The 23176-nt window shown below is 40.4% G+C and overlaps 1 protein-coding gene across 6 annotated transcripts in view; it reads left to right on the top strand.

The window, feature by feature from the left end:
- The window catches only part of clcn2c (chloride channel 2c), a 176704-nt gene that overhangs the window by 33275 nt on the left and 120253 nt on the right, over positions 1 to 23176 (top strand). For all 6 annotated transcript variants that reach the window (XM_030109097.1, XM_030109095.1, XM_030109094.1 and 3 more), the window contains exon 2: positions 14908 to 15058. In XM_030109097.1, coding sequence (XP_029964957.1) covers positions 14908 to 15058 — 151 coding nt within the window. The remainder of the gene's footprint in view (positions 1 to 14907; positions 15059 to 23176) is intronic.

Here is a 23176-nt window from a genome sequence, read left to right as displayed (position 1 = left end):
ACTAATCTAATACGAACATTCTCATTATGCTAATCACTTTAAATAAATGATAAGAAAGGACTCTTATGAACATGACTGGTAATAGGAGAGAACTGGTGCTTGATCGTGGTGTGTGTAATATGGCTCTATGCTGATTGATGCCGCTTTCACACCACACACACAAACACACACACACACACACACACACACACACACACACACACACACACACACACACACACACACACACACACACACACACGTTTGTACTAATATCGTTGTGAGGACACTCATTGACATAATGCATTTCCTAGCCCCTTACCCTAACCCTAACCATCAAAAATAAATGCCTAACCCTAACCTATGCCCTAAACCTAACCTAAACCCAATTCTAACCCTAAATCAAAAACCAAGTCTTAACCCTCAAACAGGTCAAAAAAGGCCTGTTGAAAAGTGAGGACCGGCAAAAATGTCCTCACTTTGCAAAATTGTCCTCACTCTGTTGGTCAAAAACTAATTCTGGTTCTTACTTTTGGGTATGTACAAGAACACACACACACACACACACACACACACACACACACACACACACACACACACACACACACACACACACACACACACACACACACACACACACCATTATGTTTTGGTCCCATCGGTTGACAAAATGAATTACCTCGCCTTCTTATCCCAATCTTAATGAGCCCCAGAAAGACTTTAAAACCATTTCAAATTAGGAGATGCTGGATTTTTGTAACCATGAATTTTGCTGAACCCCGCTCATAGATTTGCCTCTCAGGGATTGGATCACAGAAAGGAGAAAAACTAAAGCACTCCTAGCTTGGTTGGTTATTGGCAGCTTTTATTTCATTACAGATATTGATACAATACCTGGCCTGCCTGGCACATAACACTGTCCTTCCTCCTGTGTGCGTGTGCGTGTGCGTGTGTGTGTGTGTGTGTGTGTGTCCTACTGATCCTCCATCAAGCCTTTGTTTTATCTTTCACCCTCTCACCTGCCAGCGACTTGTTCACGTGCTTTCTCTCTTTTTCCCCTCCTTTGGTTCTCACACTCTGTGGAGTCCTGTTGTTGTTGTTATGACTCTCATATTTCGGCCCCTCTCAGCCTCTCTCTCTCACTCTCCCCCCCCCCGCCTCTCCATCGCTGCATAATGTTTTCTCAGGCTCTTGCCACCTCTACCTCCGGAGGGTTCTCACAAATTGTTGCACTAAGTCTTGCCTTCATCTTTCTTCTTGCTATCCCTCTCCATTTCATTACCTCCTTTCTACTTTGGCCCTGTTCAACGGTGTTATTGAGCCCAGCCGGTTGGGGCCAGTTATTGCCACAGCTGTGTTTTCTCAGTCAGATGTCAGTGATGAGTTTGCTGGACAGTGCGTCCCCAGTCATAGTGTGTGTGAGTGTGAAGGCCGGTACGGGGCAGTGCCACGGTTGTGTCTTCCCACGTCCTGCCGGAGCACGTGTGAGAAACAGAAGGGGGGAGAGAGGCGAACACAGGGAGTCATTGTCCGTAAATGTCTTCCCTCCCTCCTTTCCTCACCCCGCCTCACACTGGGACTGCATTGTCCCGTCTCTTACTGTCATTTCTCATTTCATCCTCAATTTGTGCCGTTTTGCAAAAATTCATTGGCTTGTTTACAAGTTAATTTATTCAATTAGCAACTTATCATTAGCACTGTCAGCGTTATCTCAGTGTCATAATTATGCAAGTACATAATGCTAATGGAACCAAAACACCTTTTGTGGAAGGCTGGTTCCATGCACTGTGAATTCTTGTCTGCATGTCAACAATCTGATGAAGCCTTACTGTCCCAGATTGTGTTGACCGTGGTTTGCAGTATTTCATCATATCTTTAGGCAACAGTCCAAAAGTTAAAAGCACAAAAGTCAATGAAAATTAAAATTCACTTGAGATTAAATTTTAAATGAATTTTAGATTAAAGTTGGGTCTAAAGATCCCCATTTAGAGTTATTGTCTCTCAATCAGAAATATTGCAGGTTTGATTTCCCACCTTCCCCCACTGCATATGCTGAAGTATCCTTGAGCATGACACTCCCAAAGGATAGATTGGGTACCGTCACAGGGTTAAAGATATTCCCTCTGGAATTAATAAGGAATTCTCTCTTCTGTTATTTTACTTATCCATTCTTGACGTGTCCTTGAATTGTTTGAAATGGGGGACAAGCACTTTGGCCTCCAGCTCTTACCTTTGGTATATGTTTAGGAATGTGTGTCAATGACCGTGGCTGATATGTTGGTTACTGGAGCAGTGAAAACGTGCTGGTCTGTCATTTGTGAAATATGCTTTGGCTTCAGTTCTGGCCCAAATACAAATACTCTGATAGCATGTAATGAAGTGGAGCAATCACCTGTTGCACACACCCATATATAACTTTACTGTTGGAGTGTGAATCTGGAATGATGCCTGAACATTTCCCTGAATATCTGTGCGTTGCAGGCAGAATGCTTTAAATGTTCAATGAGGGCCATCGTGCATGAGAAGGATTTTTCCTCCCCATTTATTTTTGCTCAGCCGTCATTCTCATCACCTGCAAACACTCGCCTAATGGGAATCTGTCAAGCAGAACTTCCTCTGCACTGACACAACAGCCTTGCTGCAGTCCCTGCACAGTCACTTCCTCTCTGTGTGTGCACATGGAATGGATGGCTGGATGAAAGGGAACATGCTGTGAAGAATGGAATCATGGTGGTGTTGATTCAGAAAAGTTCAGAAAAGCAACTGAGTTCCATTATTTTGATATCAGATGTCTCAGCAGAAATTTCACATTGATTGCGAAGTGGTGTGTTATTTTGCTCCTCGACCTTCTTGTCTTTAGGTGGTGCAAACCCAGTGGCAATAATCATATTGTGACTTTCTTTATTGAGTCTTCTCAGAATTATTTTGTTGCCTGACTTCCAAATGGAGAGTAAATAAATACTTGATTGATCCCAAACAAAACGGTAATCCCTGTATACTAGATATGTGGTCAATGGCATGTGAAAAACACTAAATAATTGGCTGGAAATATCTAAGAACACTAAATGTGTCTGCAGGGCTGGTTTCTTCTGTGTGAACAAGACCTTTTCACTTCAGACATTTTCCTCTATTGACAGCAGAAACTGTGACTTATTCATGCAGAATTGCTTTAATTATCAGAGGAACCCAAGTTTGAAAAAACAAATCTATATCAGTGCTTGCTTTCCGACTCCTTGTGTGTTTTCCTAACCTTGAAGGACGGTATTAAAACTGAGGGAACGCACCCAAGCAAACTGAGTTTTTCCTAATGAGGTAACCGGAGCGTGCACCTGCTGCTGCTGCTGCACACAGTCCACAGGTGAGCAATCGGCACTTTGCTGCATCCGCAGTTCATTCTCGCAGTGGTGCTCAAGACGTGGAATTACTACCAATGTGCAGCTGCCAGGCTGTTCTTGGAACCGAAGAACTGAGACGAGAATGAACGGACAGAAGAAGAGACGCCGCCTCTGTAGTGAGACATCAGTACTCATCTGTCTACACACAACTAATAGAGGGGAGAGTGTGTGTGTGTGTGTGTGTGTGTTAAATCTGTCTGCTGGGACAGTACAAATTAGACGGAACAACCATATTCATTCAACAGGATCTCTTGAATGCAATTAAAAATGTTCATATTGCACTAATGGGGGTGAGTCGTCTTCTGATTATTTTAGTATAGGTGAGTTAGGTGTGTGTTTGTAGTGACGTGTGGAGAGCTATCATTAATCACCAGTGGTTCCTCTGGTGTTCACAGCTGCACTCATTCACTCATCCTGCCTGCTCCCTCCTTCCATCCCTCATTTAACATCTAAATTCAGCTCACACTCTTGAATGGATTTTGTACACAGGGCCAAACTTCCAAACAGACCCCTCCACCCCCTTCCCCTCTCACGTGTACATTAACCCTTTCTTTCTTCCCTTTCCTTTCTCTTTCCGTTACCTTTCGTTGCAGTGTGTCCATCACCACCATCAACCTCCTGCAGCTTTTCCTGCCTCTTATTTTTCTGCCATCTGTCTGTCCGGCCATTGCCTGCCTCTTTTCTTCCCCATGTTTGTCCAGCTCTGGGGTCAGTGTGCGAGAGGCCCGGATGGTTGGCATGGCACCCTGGCACAAGCATACAAAACTCTCTAGTAGCCACACTGCCCCGGGGTTTCCTTGCAGGAGGATTGGAAAGCTTTTATTTACTGTAAATCCTTTTCACACACACCCCACCCCCAAGGGATGTTTGTTGTTCGCTAAATCAGTACAGTCCTGCCCACCCATATCAAAGTCGTCAGAATTACTTTCATGAAGGCTCAAGTCGGAAGAGACCAAAATGCAAGAATGTCATTGGAGGAACCAACAGTGACAGCATTTCATGCCCAGTTAAAGATGTGATGAATGAATACTGAAGTGAATTTGAACATACAAAAGGGAGTCAAGAGGTAAAAGTGATACGAGCCTTTTAAAGTCAGCTTGATGAGGTTTGTTGTGATGGTGCTTGTATGGATGTAACCTTCAATATTCATCCAGGACACCAATATCTTCTACAAAAGCACATATCAAGTCATCAAGCAACATAGCTAAGATATGGAGTCACTCATTAACAAGGTAGTTCCTTATTTCTGCACTTTTACTCCAAGTTGTAGGGCCTCTTAACTTATAAATTGAATGTTTCCTGGCAGGCAGTTTCTCAGTGGCGTACTTCACCACAAGACTGGAAAAGAAAACTTCATCGAAAATGAAAAGGATTTCTGACGATTCTCAGAGTATCCAAAGATGAACGAGAGGGAAAAAATCATGAAGTCTTTCAACTGCTATGAAATCTAAGAAGATAGTGGAACATGTCCACTGTTTGTGTCCATGACCCCAAAACAATTGAAATGATGGAGTTGAAGACGAATCCAAGATGATCCATTTGAAGTTGAGTTTTCTCACTAATAACCAAAATATTAGTTAATTGTACAAGGCACAACTTTATGTGCCCACAGACATGACATTTAGGTGAGCATGTTTGTCGTAATATTTGAGAAAAAATCAACATGTAGACTATAACTTTCATAAAATCACTCCACTGGAGCAATGCACAACCATATAAACCCAACCATTCTTAAATAACCTGCTGCTCATGGTACTAGCTAGCAATGATCAGTAGAAGTAGTGTGACATTGTTTAAGCTCTTATCTCACATGATCTGAGACAGAACCTCAGCTGATCAGGGTAGCAACCCTGCAACATCTGCTTCCTTTTCAGTTAGTTGGTGTTTGAAAGCTCCCAGGAAGTTAATTGTATACATTAAAGTTTGAAATGCTTGACTAGAAGTTATGTAAAACTTTGACTACATTGTCAGTGTTTTCCTTTTTCTAGACTAGATAACTGTCTATTAATCATATTTGTCAAAAAAAAAAAAAAAAAAAAAAAAAAGGTCCTGAAGAGGAATAAGACATTTCCATTTATTTTTCCATGTGCAGATGTAACCGTCCTGTTGATAATCTTGGTCCAGCAGCTTTTGTTCCAGAACCTTTTGTGAATTTGTTACGCAGCTCCTTCCATCGTGCATTTCGTACATGATTAGCCTTCTTTGTTTCTCTGCTTTTCTCCAGTCTCTCAAGTGTTTCCGAGGCCAAACTTCTTTTCTTTTTCTTTTTTCTAAGGTGTACATCTTACTGGTTTTTCGTTAGCGTTTCGGTTTTTGGCAGTGCTTAGCTGACAGAACAACTAATAAAGTACAATTACAGTCAGAACGTATAGTTATACAAATCAGTGTTAATTCAAAGTTCAAATATGTCGAACGCAAACTTTTGCCACATGTAAAGAGTCAGCCTGTCATGTGAGACAAAGGTGCTGCTGTGTTGGAAAACACTCTGTGAACAATAAACTGGTACAAAGGTGCAGTGTTCAGCCCCACAGTTTCATCCTGGTCAGGGCGAAGAATCTCGAAACCGTCGGATTCCTCCTCCTCTCCCACACACTCGCACTCCTCACCCTTTTCTTCCTCCAGTCCCTTCACACGGTCCCTCCTCTAGATTAATTGCACAATGATTCTTTCAGAATGCTTCCCTTCCTTCCTTCTCACAAAAAAAGTGTGCACTTGTCCTGTGCCGCAGACAACAGCAGGAAAAGGTGCGTGTGGACATGCCTCCCCTACCTGTTATTGTAGGATGGGATGTTTTTAAAAGGAAAGGTTGACTTAGAATTAACACGAGCTTATCTGTTTTTACCCTGAGTGAGCTGAATCAATGCTCTTTTTTCCCCCCCCCTCCTTTCTTCATCCACACACACAAGCAGAAGACACACATGCACACACTCTGTCAGGGAGCTCATTAGCTGCAGTAAGTGGTGACATGCTGGGCTCCAATAGTGAAGGTTCTTGGTCATTTAGGGTTGACTGCTTGGAATGAGGCCAGTTGGGTGTGTGTGTGTGTGTTTCGACAGCTCTCCCGGCTCCCATTCATGTATATTTTAGGCCTCATTCGGGGTCCCTCACTATGCTGGGCCTGACTTGTGTGTAGTTGGCATGATACCACACGCAATGCCACACAAAGTGGCAAACACACACACTCTCACAGTCCTGCAGACTATGGTCTTTCTCAGTGTCCCCATGTCCCCAGTGTTATCTTCAGACAAATATTGACTTTGCAAGTCTTTGTGTTACTGAAACCCTTCAGTATTGTTTTTACTTATCAGAAGTATGTGCAGTTGTTCCTAACAAAGAAAATTAAAACAAATCAGGGAGAATATGTTAAATAAGTCACATTTTCTGTTTTTGTTTGCCGTTGAGAAGTTTCTCGTCCTTATTTGCCATTCTAGCTGACTGTGGTAGCAAAATATTCCTGTGAATTAGTTTTTTTTTTTCTTTTCTGCAGTAGTGTGACTTTTAGTGGTTAACCACTTACTAAACTTTAGGACAGTGCTGCACTTGTGAGATAATGTTAGAAGATGAAGCCCTCAAGCTGGGATTTTCCCACAGATGGCACGTAGAATTTCAGCTTGAATATATTATCCATTTTCCCAAAAACCTCAAAGCTGAGAAAGCATTGTCACAACACAATCAGTTTTTGAAAATGCATAGAACATCACTGTGTCTGTCAGAATTATCACTTGATGCCCCATACATGCAGATGGACCATCAAGGACCTTAACTGATGACTCATATTTGTCCTCAAAATCAGTTCAGTTATTTTGTCTTCTCAATGAAAAGTTGTCATATTTATTACAAGCTGTTGCGATCTCATATTTTGGTTAATGAAATATTTACGAACTGCCCTGAACTCATAGACAGATGAACTGGTTGAATTGCCAGCTAATGATTACAGTTGAATGTCCTGATAAAGTTAACTCTTTATTGGAAAAATGACTGTATTTGGTAACTTAGTAATTTCACATTGTTGAATATGAAAATAAATTATTTGTTGAATTTTGTCAGTCAATAGTAAAGCACATAGGCTCATTCTCGCTGAAGAATGTTTTACTGTGTTTACAAAAACATATTGCTTAAAATGCTAGTGGGTGCTACTATTCTATGTAATGAAACCATGCATGTGTGCAGACAACAGTGAGTATACGGATATTTGTATGGACAGACGACAAAGTTGAATATCTAAAATGATGATATTCAACTGTAAAACTGCCACATTCCAGGAGAATATGGACTGGGAGTCATGATACTGGAGGCTGCCATTTTCACAGTATTATCCATCTACTCTAGCTCTAACATTTTCTAAAGCTTAACCTGGTGAGCTAGCTGTTTTCAAAATTTCATGAAAGTTTTGTGTATTCACTTGAAAACGTCGTCATGTAAACGGGGCCAGAGTATGAAGTTCAACTGAAATCAGCAACATCGTCACTGATTGGCTGAGAACTGCTACCATGAAGGGCCACTTGGAAAGTTGTCATGTTGTTTTCGTACACCTTGAGTAAACTCTTAATTCAATTTTGTTCAGCCTAATTCAGCAAAAGAGGGTTTAGCTTTCAGGCTCTAAGTGATAAATATTCAGGTGAAGCTAAATGCAATACTGCCGTGTTCAGTACTATATCGTTATCCTTGGATTCAAGAAAATTGTCAAATATTCAAAGTTGGGGGCACAAACTCCTTAACATGTTTTTCAGATTATTAATGATGCTGTTGCTTCTTACCATTTAAAAAATGCACCTTATACACCAGTATAACTTATGTGTTCTCCGTATAGATAACTACAGTGTACTTTCCCCTTTACATCACCAAACCAGTGTGGAGTTCTGCCCGTTTTTGTGAGCATGACGTACCAGCCACACCAAAGTCTGAATGTGACCTCTGAATGTCTGTAGCACAAGTCTAATAATCATTTGGCATCAATCAAGGCTTTTTCCACTCTTTTTTTTTTTTTTTTTTAAATAGCATTGTTCTTGTTTCTTTGACTCGTTCCTCCTCTCTGGGCTTTTGCTTGATCAATAAAACATAACCACCGTTCTTTAACCCTCACTGTTTGTTTTTTGTCCTTGTGCTTCACTTGTAGCCTGCGCTGTGAACAGTGTCCAAGTTTTTGATAGATTGTTTTGGCTCCTGTAGTTTTTCAAACCTTTTATAGTCCTTTAGTTCATGGTCCACAAGTTTGAGGAACTTTCCATGGTGATAAATGAACTTCACAGGTCACTGATGGGTTTAGTCAAGTTTCCTTCAAAATTGAAACGAGATGCGCCCTTTCCATTTCAAGTGAAGCACATCTCTTGATACTTCTGAGGTTTTTGAGTCTCTGAGAGGTCATACATCTTCTTTTCTAACCTTCAATCCACTGCAACATGGAAACTGGGATGGAGAAGACAAGGGCTTATTTCCCATATTGACTTCACCTGATATCTCAACTGTTTTTATTGTCACTGAACAAGGCAATTAGCCTCGGACTGGTTTGTGTTTTGTTGTTTTCTTTTTCATCTTGGCAAAGCCTGTCACTTTAGTTTCTCAGTTACACTTTGAACTTTCTAGAATTTTTGGTTTTGAGAGTTAAAAATTATATGCTGGGATTTTAGTCTGCAGTGTACTGCGATGCTGAAGTGCAACTAATACACTCAATGTCGATGTGATTTGTCACCAGTGCCCTTTTCTCTGCCCCTGCGAGCAGGACAATGAGTCCTGGGCACCCTGTTCATCTGGGATCAATTAACCCAGGGTGGCTCTTGCCAAGTTGCCGTTTGTAGCTATGGCTGACATAATGATAGGCTTTCAGGCAGTAATGCCTTTGTTTTAGATGGGTCTGTTTGTTTTCTTCCTCTGGTGGGACGCTAGTTTCAAGGGGTTACATCTAAGTAGGTCTATTTCTGCCCTCTTGTTTTTGGATTTCTTTGACTTTCCGTCGCGTTTGAAGCTCGGTTACTTAATTAAAACTTAGGGGTTTGCGATCATGAATGTGGCCGACAATGCCACGCAGAATGGCATCTTGGGTTTAACAGTGGTTGGCATTTGATGTTGGAAACCCCAAATCGTTATCCAAATGTTTCCCTTCTTGATTTTTTTCGAGAGTTTCCCACTGTTTGTGTACATTCCTTTCTTACTCCGAGATTGGACCTTCTCATGGACCGTAGTGAGGTATTTTGAGGCTCCTCAGTCTATTAATCCACTCTGCTGAGGAGGGTTTGTTATTAAGAAGTGGCTTTGAATTGGAACCAGCTCTGCATGGTTCACAAACAGATTCATTAAGCATTTGCTTCTTTTTGTTTATCTGCTCTCTTATAACTGAGGTTCAGCCTTTCTCCAGTACTGCATGATCTCCAAAGAACACATGTAAACAAATTCATAGCACATAGACTTTGGTAAAACTTAGGAATGGTTGGTCCATGATTAACTGTTGGACTGTTAATAATTGGATGCTTTTCATGGTAATTATATTGAAAGAAGATTGATGGTGTGTTGATGATTGCAATTGATAAGAAAATGTTTTTGCTTATTTACTGGCACATTTAGGAATCACAGTTCATTGAAATTTCAATATTGTCGAATACACAAATAATTCCCAATTTCAGTTGTGTTGAATGTAGAGTTGGGAAGTATCCACACTTGCTCATAATTTCAGGGTATACGATATTACCATGACTGTGTTATGGCCTCCTCAAGTGTTGGAATTTCTTATTTACATGAAGATGCCTGAACGCAAAACAGGTGCCGCTACAAGTTAGTGTGTGTATTACCCCGGTGTATGGGTTGCGTGTTTAACTGTGCACAACAGCATCCCTTTGAACGAGTAAGCCTTGTATAATGACGGTGTGCAAATAACCATCAAAGATGTCTCTCAATATAACAGTACAGGTCATCGCGTTATGAGGTGAAACATTTCCCCGTATAACACAATAAGTAGTTTAATATGTTCTTATATAAAGCATCTGTTGCACAACGTAATACAACCTCAGTTTATAAAGGGATCGCACAGACCACTCTCCTCTCTTCATGCTTTACTGACAGGTGTATGAATAGAACTGATTATGAAGCATCCATCGTGCCAAATAACAGTAGTTGTGAATACGAGTAGAGGAAAGACAGCTCCTTTCATGAGAATTTATGTGGGCTTAGTATTATGAGATACATTGTTGGGAGTCCCAATTCAACTTGCTGTTTGTGCAGTTTACTCTTATGGATTCAATAGATTCATAACGATTCTCTCTTCATGACCCACAAGAAATTCCATCATCATCCTGCTTGGGTTCAGCCACCCTTTCTGATCCTTTGATAAGTCTTAACTGAGGCAGTATTGATCAGCAGGGCAATTTGGTTCAGTGTCCCAGGTGGTGAGACTCAGTTCATTAGGATGTGTTAAGAAAATCCCTCTACTGTATCATTTAGAGCCAGAGCAGGACTCTGGATGGAGAGCGCCAAGCTATAACACATCCAGACCATACAAATCAGATCATTCAGTGGTTTCTTCATCAAACATTGCCAAAAAGAGAAAAAAAAATGAAACTAGTGAAAGTGTTGGCTCACATAAAGCAGCTTTACAATTACATGCTTGGAAAACTGCTTGCAACCGATTCAGCTCAGCTGACGTAAGAGTAGAACTGCTGGAGTACCTGAGTGTTTTTGTGACCACCAGGACAACATTGAATCGTTTTAGACTGTTCCTAAAAGGAGGAACATGCGATGCTTCCTGCTGAACAAGGCTCTGTAATGTTGCTGATTGCAGAAAGCATTAAAAAAAAAAAATTAAAAAAAACTAACAGGAGAATTAGGTTCCTCCCAGTCTTAAGGTCATTTTTTCAAAAGCACTTGGTAACTTATCTGGTTTGGGGAAACTGCCAATTTCCTGTTTTCTGCTTGGTGATCAGTCAGCCACATCATCTTGTGGCGATTGGAACCATCCTTGAAAGGTCAAACCATAAACCACCCAACTTTTATTGCAACTATGACTAAGACTCGTTGCGACGCTGGGGGGCAACACTTGAAGTATTGGAGCAAAACATTTGATTCCTGAAAGAGATTAAATGGCTTTAAGCCAAGATGATATAAGCAGCAAGCATAGTATTGAGCAGAGTTTAGATACCGTGCTCAAACTTTGCAGTATTGGTCAGAATGTACACAGCATTTCTCATTCAAGTACAATTTCATTGTGAGGATTTAGACACTTTTTTTGAATACATCACGCCAACATTGTTGCGCTATTGCGTAGCTTTACTGTGTATCAATCCAGATAATTTTTGCAATGACATTAAGAAACTGTCTGGTCGGTACTTTATCCATTTCATGAAATCAGTGGAAGGACTGTTATCGCTCTCACACCAGGGACAGAAACTGAAGGAATTTTATTGACCTTACTGATGCAATTACCAAATACCAAATACTCTTTGTACGTTCAATTCTTGCACAACATCTGGGTGCAATGCTGGAAAGCGTCGTGATCGACCTTTAGGATGTTTGTGCGAAGAGAGCCAAATGTACTGTCCTTGTTTTTATTGTGGGTTTAATTTGATCCCTTTTAAGTTAATGGTGACCTGTTTTGATTGTTAACTCTCCACTTTAACAATGTGTACTGCAGTCTGTGATCGTTGACCCCAATAAACTGGCAGTAAAAACTGTCTGGACTTTATAGCTCGTAAACATTCTCACAAGAACTCTCTAAATGTAGGCAGCAGGTCTCAGGTGTGTATGTACCCTGTGGCACACTTTAACAATTTATTTGTGTCTGTGCATTGAAATGTCCAAAAAAACCTTCTCCTACAGCTGTTGCATTATGCATGTTTTTATAAACTCCCCTTTGACCGTGTGATTTTGAAGCTAATGCTAGTTTGCTAAGAGTAAGGTGACATTTCCATGGCAACATCACCGATATCTCAGCTCGGATCTCAGTATTGTGTTGCGTCCACTACTTTATTGTTTGCAAAATATGTTTTGTGGGATTCTCAGAGGAGCATTCTAGTGTGAACCCATCAAAAAAAAAAAAAAAAAAGAACCTGTTGGCCATTGTTGCATTAAAAAAAGAAAGACATCACCCTGGCTCTTCTTTCTACAAATGTGCATTTATATGCTTCTTCTCACAAACAGAATCAGATTAAGACTAAAGTCAGTCACATCAGTTTTATTATGTTCACAAACTGGCTCGGTATGTCGCAATAAGGAATACCATTCAAAAACAAAAGTCAGGAAAACTCTACATTTGTTCAAGTTGAGTTGGATAAACAAAGGAAGTGCTGAAAGAGCAGCTGAAAGAGCCTCCATGACAAACACATGGATCAGCTCGGAGGCTACAATGTAAAAAGTGGAAGCATGCAGAATTTTGTCACAAATTTATTTTTTTATTATCTCTATTTTAGTAGTAGTGTTGATTTTTTTTTTTTTTTTTTTTTTCAAATATCTGGCACCCACACAGTTTCTGAGTGTCTGCAAGTTTAAATTTTGTTCTGGCAGAAATTGTGTTCTGTTGATGGTTGTTGCTTTCTCTTACTGTTAATGTGTAACTTTTGTCCTTTAATAGTTGTGCTGCTACATTAATGAGCCTTAATTGATATATCTGAGTGGATATAAAAGTGTTACCCATTTTTCTGCCTTGCCCTCCTTACCTACAACCTGACAGCATTATGAGAGGAGAGGCTGGCATCTGAACCTGGGACAGAGGATCAACATTTCCTCTCTTGTATGTTGCTGGCACAGCATTTTTGCATGCCTGCGTTTATCGGTGACAGCATATTTGGGTCACAGTTTAAGGCTGATTTTTGGTCAATTTGGAGCCGCTGAGAGGAGAGTGAGTTTACTGCTGAAACTGTGATTTTAGGTATTTACACAATGGAGGTTTTAAAGAGAACATAGAGGTTAGCCGGACATCAAGAGGCTGCAAATTTCCTACTGTCAGTTTACCTGACATGTCAGCCTGTCATGTTTCAGATATTCTTTCAAATTTCTTTTGATAAAACTTTTTTCCCTTTTTAACTGCTTCAACATTTTATTTAACTACTACAACATTAGATCCTTTTTCAGGATCCTAATTGAAATCTAGGAACATGATTGAGTTATATCAGTTGTAAAACCTGTGTTTTCACGTCAGCGGCAATTTAAGCGAGTGTAGCCAAGTGAAAGTTGAATTAATGGTAAATATATGCAGTTCTGTTAGGAGCCCTTGGTTTGAACCCCTCATGCTCATCTCATATCTAATCCCCTCCAAAGGTGTTTGGAACCAGATATATAACCACCTCTGAATTTAATGTCTAAAGCTGGAAACCACCCACCACGTTCAAAGACTTTCCTATTTTGTAAAAACCATTAACCAAAACAACCGGGCCCCTCTCTTAGACAACATTATGGTTGTGGGTAAATCTCTGGGGCATTTACAAGTCCCATTCCTGAATTGTTCCACTAAATTTAAGAGCCACAACTGATGACACACAGAGGGAAGTTTAAGATGGACACACGCTGTGGATTTTCACCTGCCTCAAAAAAGAAAGAGGTGGTGATCCCTTATGTGCTGACGCAGCAAGACAAGTCTCCAGGCAGCCTTTGTTGGGGTCTTTTATAAGCTAAAGTTAGCCTGAGATGCAACTCGCTACATCACACAGCATTTCTCAGTGCTGTTACAAACTACAACTGCTGACCAACCAAAAGAAACACAGAAATGCAGCTGTCTAATAGATCCTCAACAATAGGTGGTAATAGGTTTTAACTCTCACCAACAGCTCTTTGCACGGCTGGATTGTCAAATTCACTTCTCTTCCTCCTAAGTAAGCCCCTATTTATGTGAGGTTTTCAAGTAAACGCCAAACTCTTGTTTCGTTTTGGCGCTCTGTTTGCACAACAGTCGTACTTGGAGCCACTGAAAGTGTAACTTTTTGAAATAGCTCCCAAAGTGGAACTAACTGAATATGTTCTGTCTCCATGGAAATGGGGGAAAACACAGAATATAAATATAGCTCTTCTGCACATGTGACAGCAGAAGGACAATAACAACAGTGGAGGTCTTTGGAGTGTCTCGATTTCCAGTGCAGGCTCTCCTGGGACTTGTTAATTTTATGGTTGAATCACCTCAAATAGCAATCCAACTTTGTTGTCTATCTGTACTGATGTCCATGTATTCACCGTTGTTGTTTATCGCAAATCTCTGCTTATGAATGTGTGGTTTCATTATAAGACACCCACCCCCAACAGTGCCACTCATGGCACACTGGCACACTTACCACATTGTCTCTAACTTTTCTGTTGTTTCAGTGCGAATGGACACCAGTTTCGAGGCCATACATAATTATGCTGACTGATAACCGGTGTCATTAGTGGTCATCCCATCTCACATTGCCATCTTGTAACTGGCATATACTAAGCTGAGCTCATCACTGATATCCTAGCCCAATGCACAATGTAGCATGTACAAGTTTTGAAACACTTCCTTCCTATTTGGTGTTTCCTTGACAGACTTTGTTGGGTTTATACCGTCTTCTACTCCTAAATGCATCTTTCTGTCCGTTTCCAGATGTATGGGCGCTACACCCAGGAGCTCGGGGTGTATGCGAAGGAGGAGGCCGCTCGGCTGAGGGAGAGCGGGCAGAGGAGATCGGTGACTGAGCGAAGCCGGACACTTGACCTACTGGAGTATGACAAGGGGCGCTGTGCCAAGTGTCGCAGTAAGTGCTGGAGACAAATGATCTGACAGACACTCGGCGCTGCTGCGATCACTCCTCCTCTTCCTCTGTTTCGGGTTCCTCTGTGGTGATTAAATTTCACCACTCCTTTGCAGCTGATAATGTTATTGTGGTAGAGGTCTCATAAAAGCTTGGTGAATGACAATGCAAGTTTTCTGAATACTAACTCCTATGAAATTGTTGTACTTCAAAGTTATCTTGCTTTAATCTCAAGTGATAACTACAGCTTCAGACAAAACAACGTTCCTAACTGAAACTCGAGTTTTTTGTCATGTTTTCTTAGTCTGTTTCTTAGTTTGTTTCTCTTGAGAAGAGCTGTGAGAACTTTAATTATGTGCAGTCTTGGTTGCCTTTATCTTTTTAATTGAAAAGTTGATGGATCCTTTTAGGAAGGAGACAACAATCATGACATGTCAAGTCCATGTAACTGGGGAGAGTCAAAGTTAAATTTCAACCAATTGAGAATTCACTCAGGATGGCTTTTCATCACAAACATACTTCAATTTAACCATATCCAGTTAAACAACTGGATCTGCCTTTAAATCTCAACAATGTTGTATTTTTCTCTGCTTTTCTCAGCTGCAGTTTGTATCCATTTTATCTACTTCCTTCAGTACGTTAGGGCAGACTTATCTTTCAGATTTCTGAGTGGTCAGTGACGAGGCTTGTCTTGAAGGTAAGTGTTCTATGGTGAGGAAAGGGTCACTGAGCAGTGTTTATTGCTGGATTCTGACCATCGGTCTGCTGATCAAACAGTTGTTTAAGACCATCTCTGGAGAGTACTTCGAATGGACTGGACTGAAAAGCCACAGAAAGTTTTGGTGTGTATTGGTAAGATTCCATTATGTAACTTTGATTTTAGAGGCTTTCAAAGGCCTGGTGGTGGCATTATTGAATTACTACAAGTCTAGACATGTCAAGGACTTGGATGATAGACAAAATAATCTGAGTTAGAATAAAATTATTGTCCATTTCTGCTGGTGCATCCTTTCCAGCGTGTCTGGAGTTAGTAGACCACAAAAAGAAAGAAGACACAACTCCAAAAAGTCATCAGATTTAATCCAGAAATGAAGAGACAGCAAAAATAAGCACAGCTATTGGAAAAAATAGCTGGCTCAGCAGACTCTGAGCACAGTGCAAACAAAAACCGTTAATGGCTTTCTGTTCTTTGAAGAGTCAGGATTGACACAGCTGATGACGGCAGGCTGACTGGGAGGGAGGGAGGATGCATAATGCAGACAGAGTGTGAAGGTCATCTTTAATGTGTTACTTCAGCATGGAGACTAATATGCTAACTGCACATTCATGTTGTGTTTTCACACTGGACCAGACAAAGCTGAAGTCTGAAAGACAGGAGATTCCTCGCATGTACTTTTGGCCTTCTCTACACAAATGACAGCACTTGACTCAAGCCTTGATGTTTGGAAGCCAGAACCTTCCTCTCATGTGCTATTTGCGTAGGATTCGTTTTAGGATGTTGTCAGGATAAGGGTCCATCATGGAATTTGTATCAATGCCTTCATCTCAATATCCTCCAAAATAATTTCCATTGCAGGTTGTGCTATTCAACCATGAAAAAGGGAGAAAGCAAGGCCATGACAAACGAACCCAGAGTGTGAAGGGCGAGGTTACACCCTGCACTTCACCTCAAATATCCTCTGCACAGGCCAAAGGACACATCGCTGCTTTGAACCTCATCTGAACATGATGGGACTGTCAGGATTGTATGTGTGACTGATGGCCCTGTGATGGATGTAAAATAAAACCACTGGCTAACAGTGATTTGCCGGGGAGGCATTCATCATGCCGGACAGCAGAATAGATCGGAGAGGAGTGCCAGACAATCTTAACAACCACAACCCTTTGCTGTGAGCAGCATGCAAATATATGTGGCATCATAACGGACAGGTGGATTCATGTCAGCATCCTTCTGTCTCTCTGGTGCTTTTAGTGATCGTAATTACCATTCTGTATGTATGAGAGAGAAAATGCAGACCACATTGAAATTAGATGAGACGGTGTGTAGAACTCATAACAGGATAAAAGATGCTGTAAACGTCGGTGTGGAATGCGTTTGAGATTTTTGTGAAAGATAACATTTTTAGCTTCAAACCACACAAAATCTCTTTTATCCTACCTTCCCCTGCCCTGTCTTTGAGACGCATACACACAGGTACAACACGCCACAACTCCAGGTTGCACCAGTTGAAATCCTGCTGAAGCTTCATTTGTCCAAATGTCTTGAAGGTCAGAGTATTTCCGCTGTTGAATTTCCCTCTGGACCGCAGTCAAAGGCTGGTGGTTTTTGTCTTTTTACTTTTCGCTCTTGCTCAGACTGATAATGCTGTCTTTTTGTCAACACTGGCAAGTTGTCTTATACGATTAAACTTTAATAGCTGTGGGAGTGGATGTAACCAACCTGAACACATGTTTGACATGTTTAAAACATTGATTTTAATGGCTTGGCTGTTTTCACAGTAAGCAAAACCCATTGCATTAATATTGGATTGACACCGGCACATGTTGCACATAACTGTGAGTAAATGAACTGACCCATGGACAAAACAAGTTCTTTTGATTGCCAAGTCATGAGATGAACTCAAGTTCTACTAGTGATACTTTTTCAGTGGAAGGTGATCTGTTTAATGGTTTTTGATGGGACATTATTAGTCTTTTCTCAAAAGGATGATTTGTAATACAGCCATTAATCCACAAATTAAACACACAATTTTGACATAAGTAATTGTGCTTTTCTTGATCTTGAGAATAGGAACAACTTACAGTGGGGAAAAAAAAAGTCAGATTGCATGATTGATGTGCACAATTTTCAGTATTCAGACTTCCATTCATAATGGAATTATTCATAACTGTCCAGTCTGTGGAGTTTGCATGTTCTCCCCGTGTGTGCGTGGGTTCCCTCCGGGTACTCCGGCTTCCTCCCACGGTCCAAAAACATGCATGGTAGGTTAATTGATCACCCTAAAATTGCCCCTAGGTATGAATGTGTGAGTGAATGGTTGTTTGTCTATATATGTCTGCCCTGCGACAGGCTGGCGACCTGTCCATGGTGTACCCCGCCTTCGCCCACAGCAGCTGGGATCGGCTCCAGCCACCCGCAACCCCGAAAGGGACAAAGCGGCAGAAAATGAATGAATGAATGAATGAATGAATGAATGTCCAGTCTGATTCAGTAGTAGTAGTAGCAGTAGTAGTTTTTGCTGAGAAAAACTCTTTTGTCCTATTATTTTTGATTGAATGACTTTAACCTGTACGGGTTTTTTTTTTAAAGCAGCAGCTTTTCAGCTTCGCCTCACACTCCATGTGGTTGTGGGGTGAGCTGTACCCCTGAGCAGGGACTTTTCTGGCAGGGGACAGTATCTCCCTGGAGCTTAATTTAGACCCTGATTCCTCACAGTTAGGAGGAAACGAGTTCTTTAAGGTGTTCCCTGGGGAGTGTTCCCGGGGTGGAAATGCATGTGGGGCCTGTACAAACAGCCGGTTCAGCCTCTTCCTTCTCCATTTTCTTAACACTCTTGGGACTACCTGGATATCAGCTGTTCACACTTTCCCTGACAACCATCCAGCTGTCAACTCATCACATTAGTTCTGGTCACAAGCAATTTAAAGAGATGCTGTTCTGTGAGTGAAACACTTACGACAGAATCATCAGCAGATGCTGTCACACAGATGAACATGTGCTTTTCCTCTTAAAAAGCATGTTTTACCACCTCTAACAGAAAAATAATCAGCTTCTCATTCAAACTCTTCACATGTGGTAAAAAGGCGTCCAGCTTACTGATGAGCTGTCAGGTTTTAGTATGGAGCATTCTATAGCACAGGGGTGGTAAGCTCGCTTTAGTTCAGAGACCACATACCGCTCGGTGTTAGTTCAAGTGGGCCGGACCAGTAAATAATAGCATTATAATCTATAAATAACTACAATTCTCAATCTTGATCTTTGTCTTAATGCAAGAAAGTATCATTACATCATTAAAAAGTTCAAATTTGTTGAACTACCCATTTTCAACACATGAGAAACCTGACATTTTTATTAAAAGATCTACAAATTACAGTGGATTTTTATTACATGATTCACATCTTCAAAAGCATGAAACATCTGGCTACATGCAGCTGGAACTCAAACTCTGATTTAGAAGGTCAGGGCTTTCACTTCAACTGTCCTCTTCCTTCAATTTTCAATATTTCTTCTTTTTTACGTCATCTTTTCTTTGACTTAAACTATTTTGTTTGTTTTAATTCTACCCTATTTCAACCTTCTCTTTTCTTTTTCTTTTGCTTTCAGTTATATACATCTTTTAAGTGTTCTTCCCCTTCTATATGCAGTTCTGTTGCTTTTTATTGACTTTCTTTTAGGTCTTTTTTCCTTCCTTTCCTTTAAGTATTGTCCTGCGTTTTTCCAACTATTTTACACTATATACATTTCAACTGTTCCCAAATTTTTATCCCTATCAATTTTTTCTATGTATTTTTTTTACCTTCCTCAGTTGTTTTTATTCATATAATTTGAACTGTTTTTCTTTTTATTCTTTCTCCTTTTTTAACTTCCTCGACTCTAACTTTTTTCAGTCTTTTTACAACTTTTTCAATCACAACCTTGACTTGTTTGACTTTTAGTTGTTTTTATTTACTTCATACTTCACTTCTTTGTAATAATTTCCCTTCCTACACTTCATTTTAGTACTTTTTGTCTTTTCAATTTTTCTTTTTCTCAAATATTTATACTACTTATTAATTTTTCTAAATTCCTTTACTTGTGTTTTAATCCTTATTTTACTTTTTCTTGTCAGCTTTCTGTTTGCATTTCTTCAATTTCAAATAAATTGGAATAAAATAGAAATACTTGAATAATCCCAGGAGGATATTATTAATATAATAACTCAATTATTTTTCGTAATCTTTTTCACCATCACATATTTTTTTACTTCTTGTCATCCTTATTCATGTTGTTGTTTTATCCTCCTCTTTCTTCTTTTACTTCTACTGTTCATTCTTAAAATTCTCTCTTCTCAAAGGCTTCTTCTCTGTCGTACCTCTTCTTTTCTGCTCACACTTCTTGTCCTCCTTTTGCTCTTGTGGTTGTTTATTTTGCTGTCTTCAAATCTTTTAATTGAGATTTCCGAAATTTAAAATAAAAATAAGTTCTCCTATTTTTGTTTCCTGTTCATGTTTTCCTCATTTCTCTGATCTTGAGTCTTCCTCCCTGCATATTTCTGATCATCTGCGTTTTCCTTCCTCGTGTTATTGTCTTTGCTTTCACCTCTACTTTGAAGTTCCTTTACATCAGGTCTGCTCCGTCTGTCACTCTTTCATCTTGTTGAAGTAAATAACTTCTGAGAAAGATGCGTGATTGGTGGGCAAGACTCACTGCAGACATGCTCAAAACAAAGCAAGCAATATCTGGGATTTTGAATCGACGGGAACAATTCAAACAATACAGATACTTGTTCACTACTTTGGCTTTAAGTTCCACTTCTTGTCACACTGTACAAATCCTTTCAGTGTAAATGGAGCGCCCTCCACTGTTGGGAGGCAGTCATCACACTGAGTGCTCATCTCTACACACACACACACACACACACACACACACACACACACACACACACACACACACACACTCTGGTGAGAGGTAGGCAATGACTGGCTCGGGATGTATGTAAATAAAAAACCGACACATTGCAGTGGATTATGACTGCAGCTGCTTTGGGAGGTTGTTCACTTATTTATGTTATACACACACATACACACACACACACACACACACACACACACACACACACACACACTGAAACAAAACACATCTTCCTCTTCATTTTCTGCTCTTTAATGATGCTGAATGGTTCAGCCAGCAGCAGCAGTCCCCGGCCTATCGTCTGCATCCTCTGGCCCCGGGGGAGCTGTCATCTTCTCAGGGGAGTGTCAACTGTGTGTGTGTGTGTGTGTGTGTGTGTGTGTTTATATGATCTGCTGGTACGATCTCGCAGCAGCTCCTGGCATCGTTGTGGCGTGATGTAACAATGGCTCGAAGAAGATGTTCATTCTCGCTAGAACTGTCCACAATGTGATCGAGCTGGAAAGAGCCGCTGCTGGCAGTTGAGTGAGTTCCAGCTCCTGTTTTCATGTGTGTATGTTTAAATAGTGAGCTTTGACGCCACACAATTAACAGAAATAAAAACCAAAGCGTTTTTTTTTTTTTTTTTTTTTTTTTACTTAAAAGATTCCTCATATCACATTGTAAATGAACATAAACGTTTTTGAACAAATGGCGAGGAAAATTGTAACTGAAAATTTCTGAAGAAATTTTAAGTATCGCTTTTACATGTCCACCTAACAACACCAGACTATAGAAATTAGGGATGCACTGACACTGCACAACGAACTCGTAGACATACTCATAAATGATCCCCAGTACAGCCTGATGGGTATTCCATCAGGTCACCTGTCAGCAATGTCGCTCACAAATATGCAAGAGAGTTCAAGCTAAGTCCACAGTTTGGGGATTCTTTCATATTAGAGAGAGAAATAAAAATCTTGGCATATCATTTAAGTAGGGAGTAAAAATTAGGCGTAATGGCATTTGTTATGCACCTGCTATCCTCGCTTGGTGCTCATTAAACTGACAAAGTCGGTTGATTGGAGCAAGAGTTTGTAACACTCCAGCTCTCGTTTGATAACATCTGTCTCAAAGATAAAAATGGTAAAGGTGCTAAATACTGGCAGGAATTTGGATAGCCCAGTATTCCACCTTTTGTGGTGTTTCACAATTTGTTCATCGGAGTCTTACGTTGTAGCCGGTGACTTTTAAGGCTTGACTGCTTCCGCCCCAGTGACGATCTACTGCATCTATCACTCCCTGATGAGACAGAGCCCGCTTTCGCATGATCAGCAGCGGCACCCCTTGCCCTTTCGAAGGCTGAGAAAAAAGCTGAGTGGATGATTTTGAAGGAACAGTACATTTGCTCAACATTAAATAATCAGAGCTCTGAATCACTATTAAAGAAAATAGGGATTCCGGTTAGATTTATTATGTTGTAAAGGGTCTGTCATGAAGCCATTTTCTCCCTCTTTTTCAACTTAAAGGTGAACTGTGCAGCTCTTCAACAGATACATGCTTTCTTGCACTCCAGAAAAAGCACTTAAAATCTACTAAAGCTTAAATATGTGTCTAATGGCTCAAGTAGCTCCAAAGTCTAGGTTTAATGTTAAAAAAAACAATACTGTTATGTTGCAGTTGTGTGCAACTGCAGATTTCTGGCAAATTCATGGAATTAATTTTATGTAATGTAACGTCTGCCAGAACTCCAGTTGACAACAGACATTCAACAACTGTGCATGTTAATCTTTGTTTCCCCACCGATTATAGTTGCCAACATCTTTACACATTCAGGCTTGACTCAACTATGAAACTTGACTCAGCTATGAAACTATAAAATATTGCTACTGTGCATGCACGCCACGGCTGTAGTAAATAGTTCTTCTGCACGTGCACGAATACATAGACGGTAACAGCAATGATGAATAATGATAAAGTGTATTTATTTGATCAATGCACATTTATTTCATCTTGTACTGCCGTGGGAAAGGAGGTCAGGTTGGAAAAGACTAGGGATGCCCCAATTGGGTTTGGGTTGATATTGTTTTTGATTGATCAGACAGGGGAAAATCCGGTCAATCATCTTGCCAGTCTTTTTTACATCAGCTGCCATCCACTGAGGCCCGTTTGTCACCTGCTGGAAACGGACGAATTGCAACCATGCCATAAGTAGCATTAGCAATCCAGTGGTCAGCATCTCAGCAGGCTGGCGGTACAGTCTTTCCTCGGTTATCCGGCTCTCCGGAGTCTCCGCCATGCATCACTTAATAACCATTTGTGACCAGGTGCAGGGGAGCTTTTCAAAATAAAACTAAATGCAGACATATAGACATTTAATTTTACTTTTTCAAAATAAAACTTAATTTTTTTTCTTAATTGTATATTCACAATAAAGTAATACCAATGTGAGTATGTATAGGGATTAGCAGATAGTCACATCTAAAAAAAAAAATCAGATCGGTAATGGGGGCCAAAAAGTGTGACTGTGA

Source organism: Salarias fasciatus, chromosome 14, assembly GCF_902148845.1.
Source record: "Salarias fasciatus chromosome 14, fSalaFa1.1, whole genome shotgun sequence".
Taxonomy (NCBI): domain Eukaryota; kingdom Metazoa; phylum Chordata; class Actinopteri; order Blenniiformes; family Blenniidae; genus Salarias; species Salarias fasciatus.
Note: the sequence above shows the minus strand (reverse complement) of the source record. Positions and strands in the feature narration are given on the sequence as shown.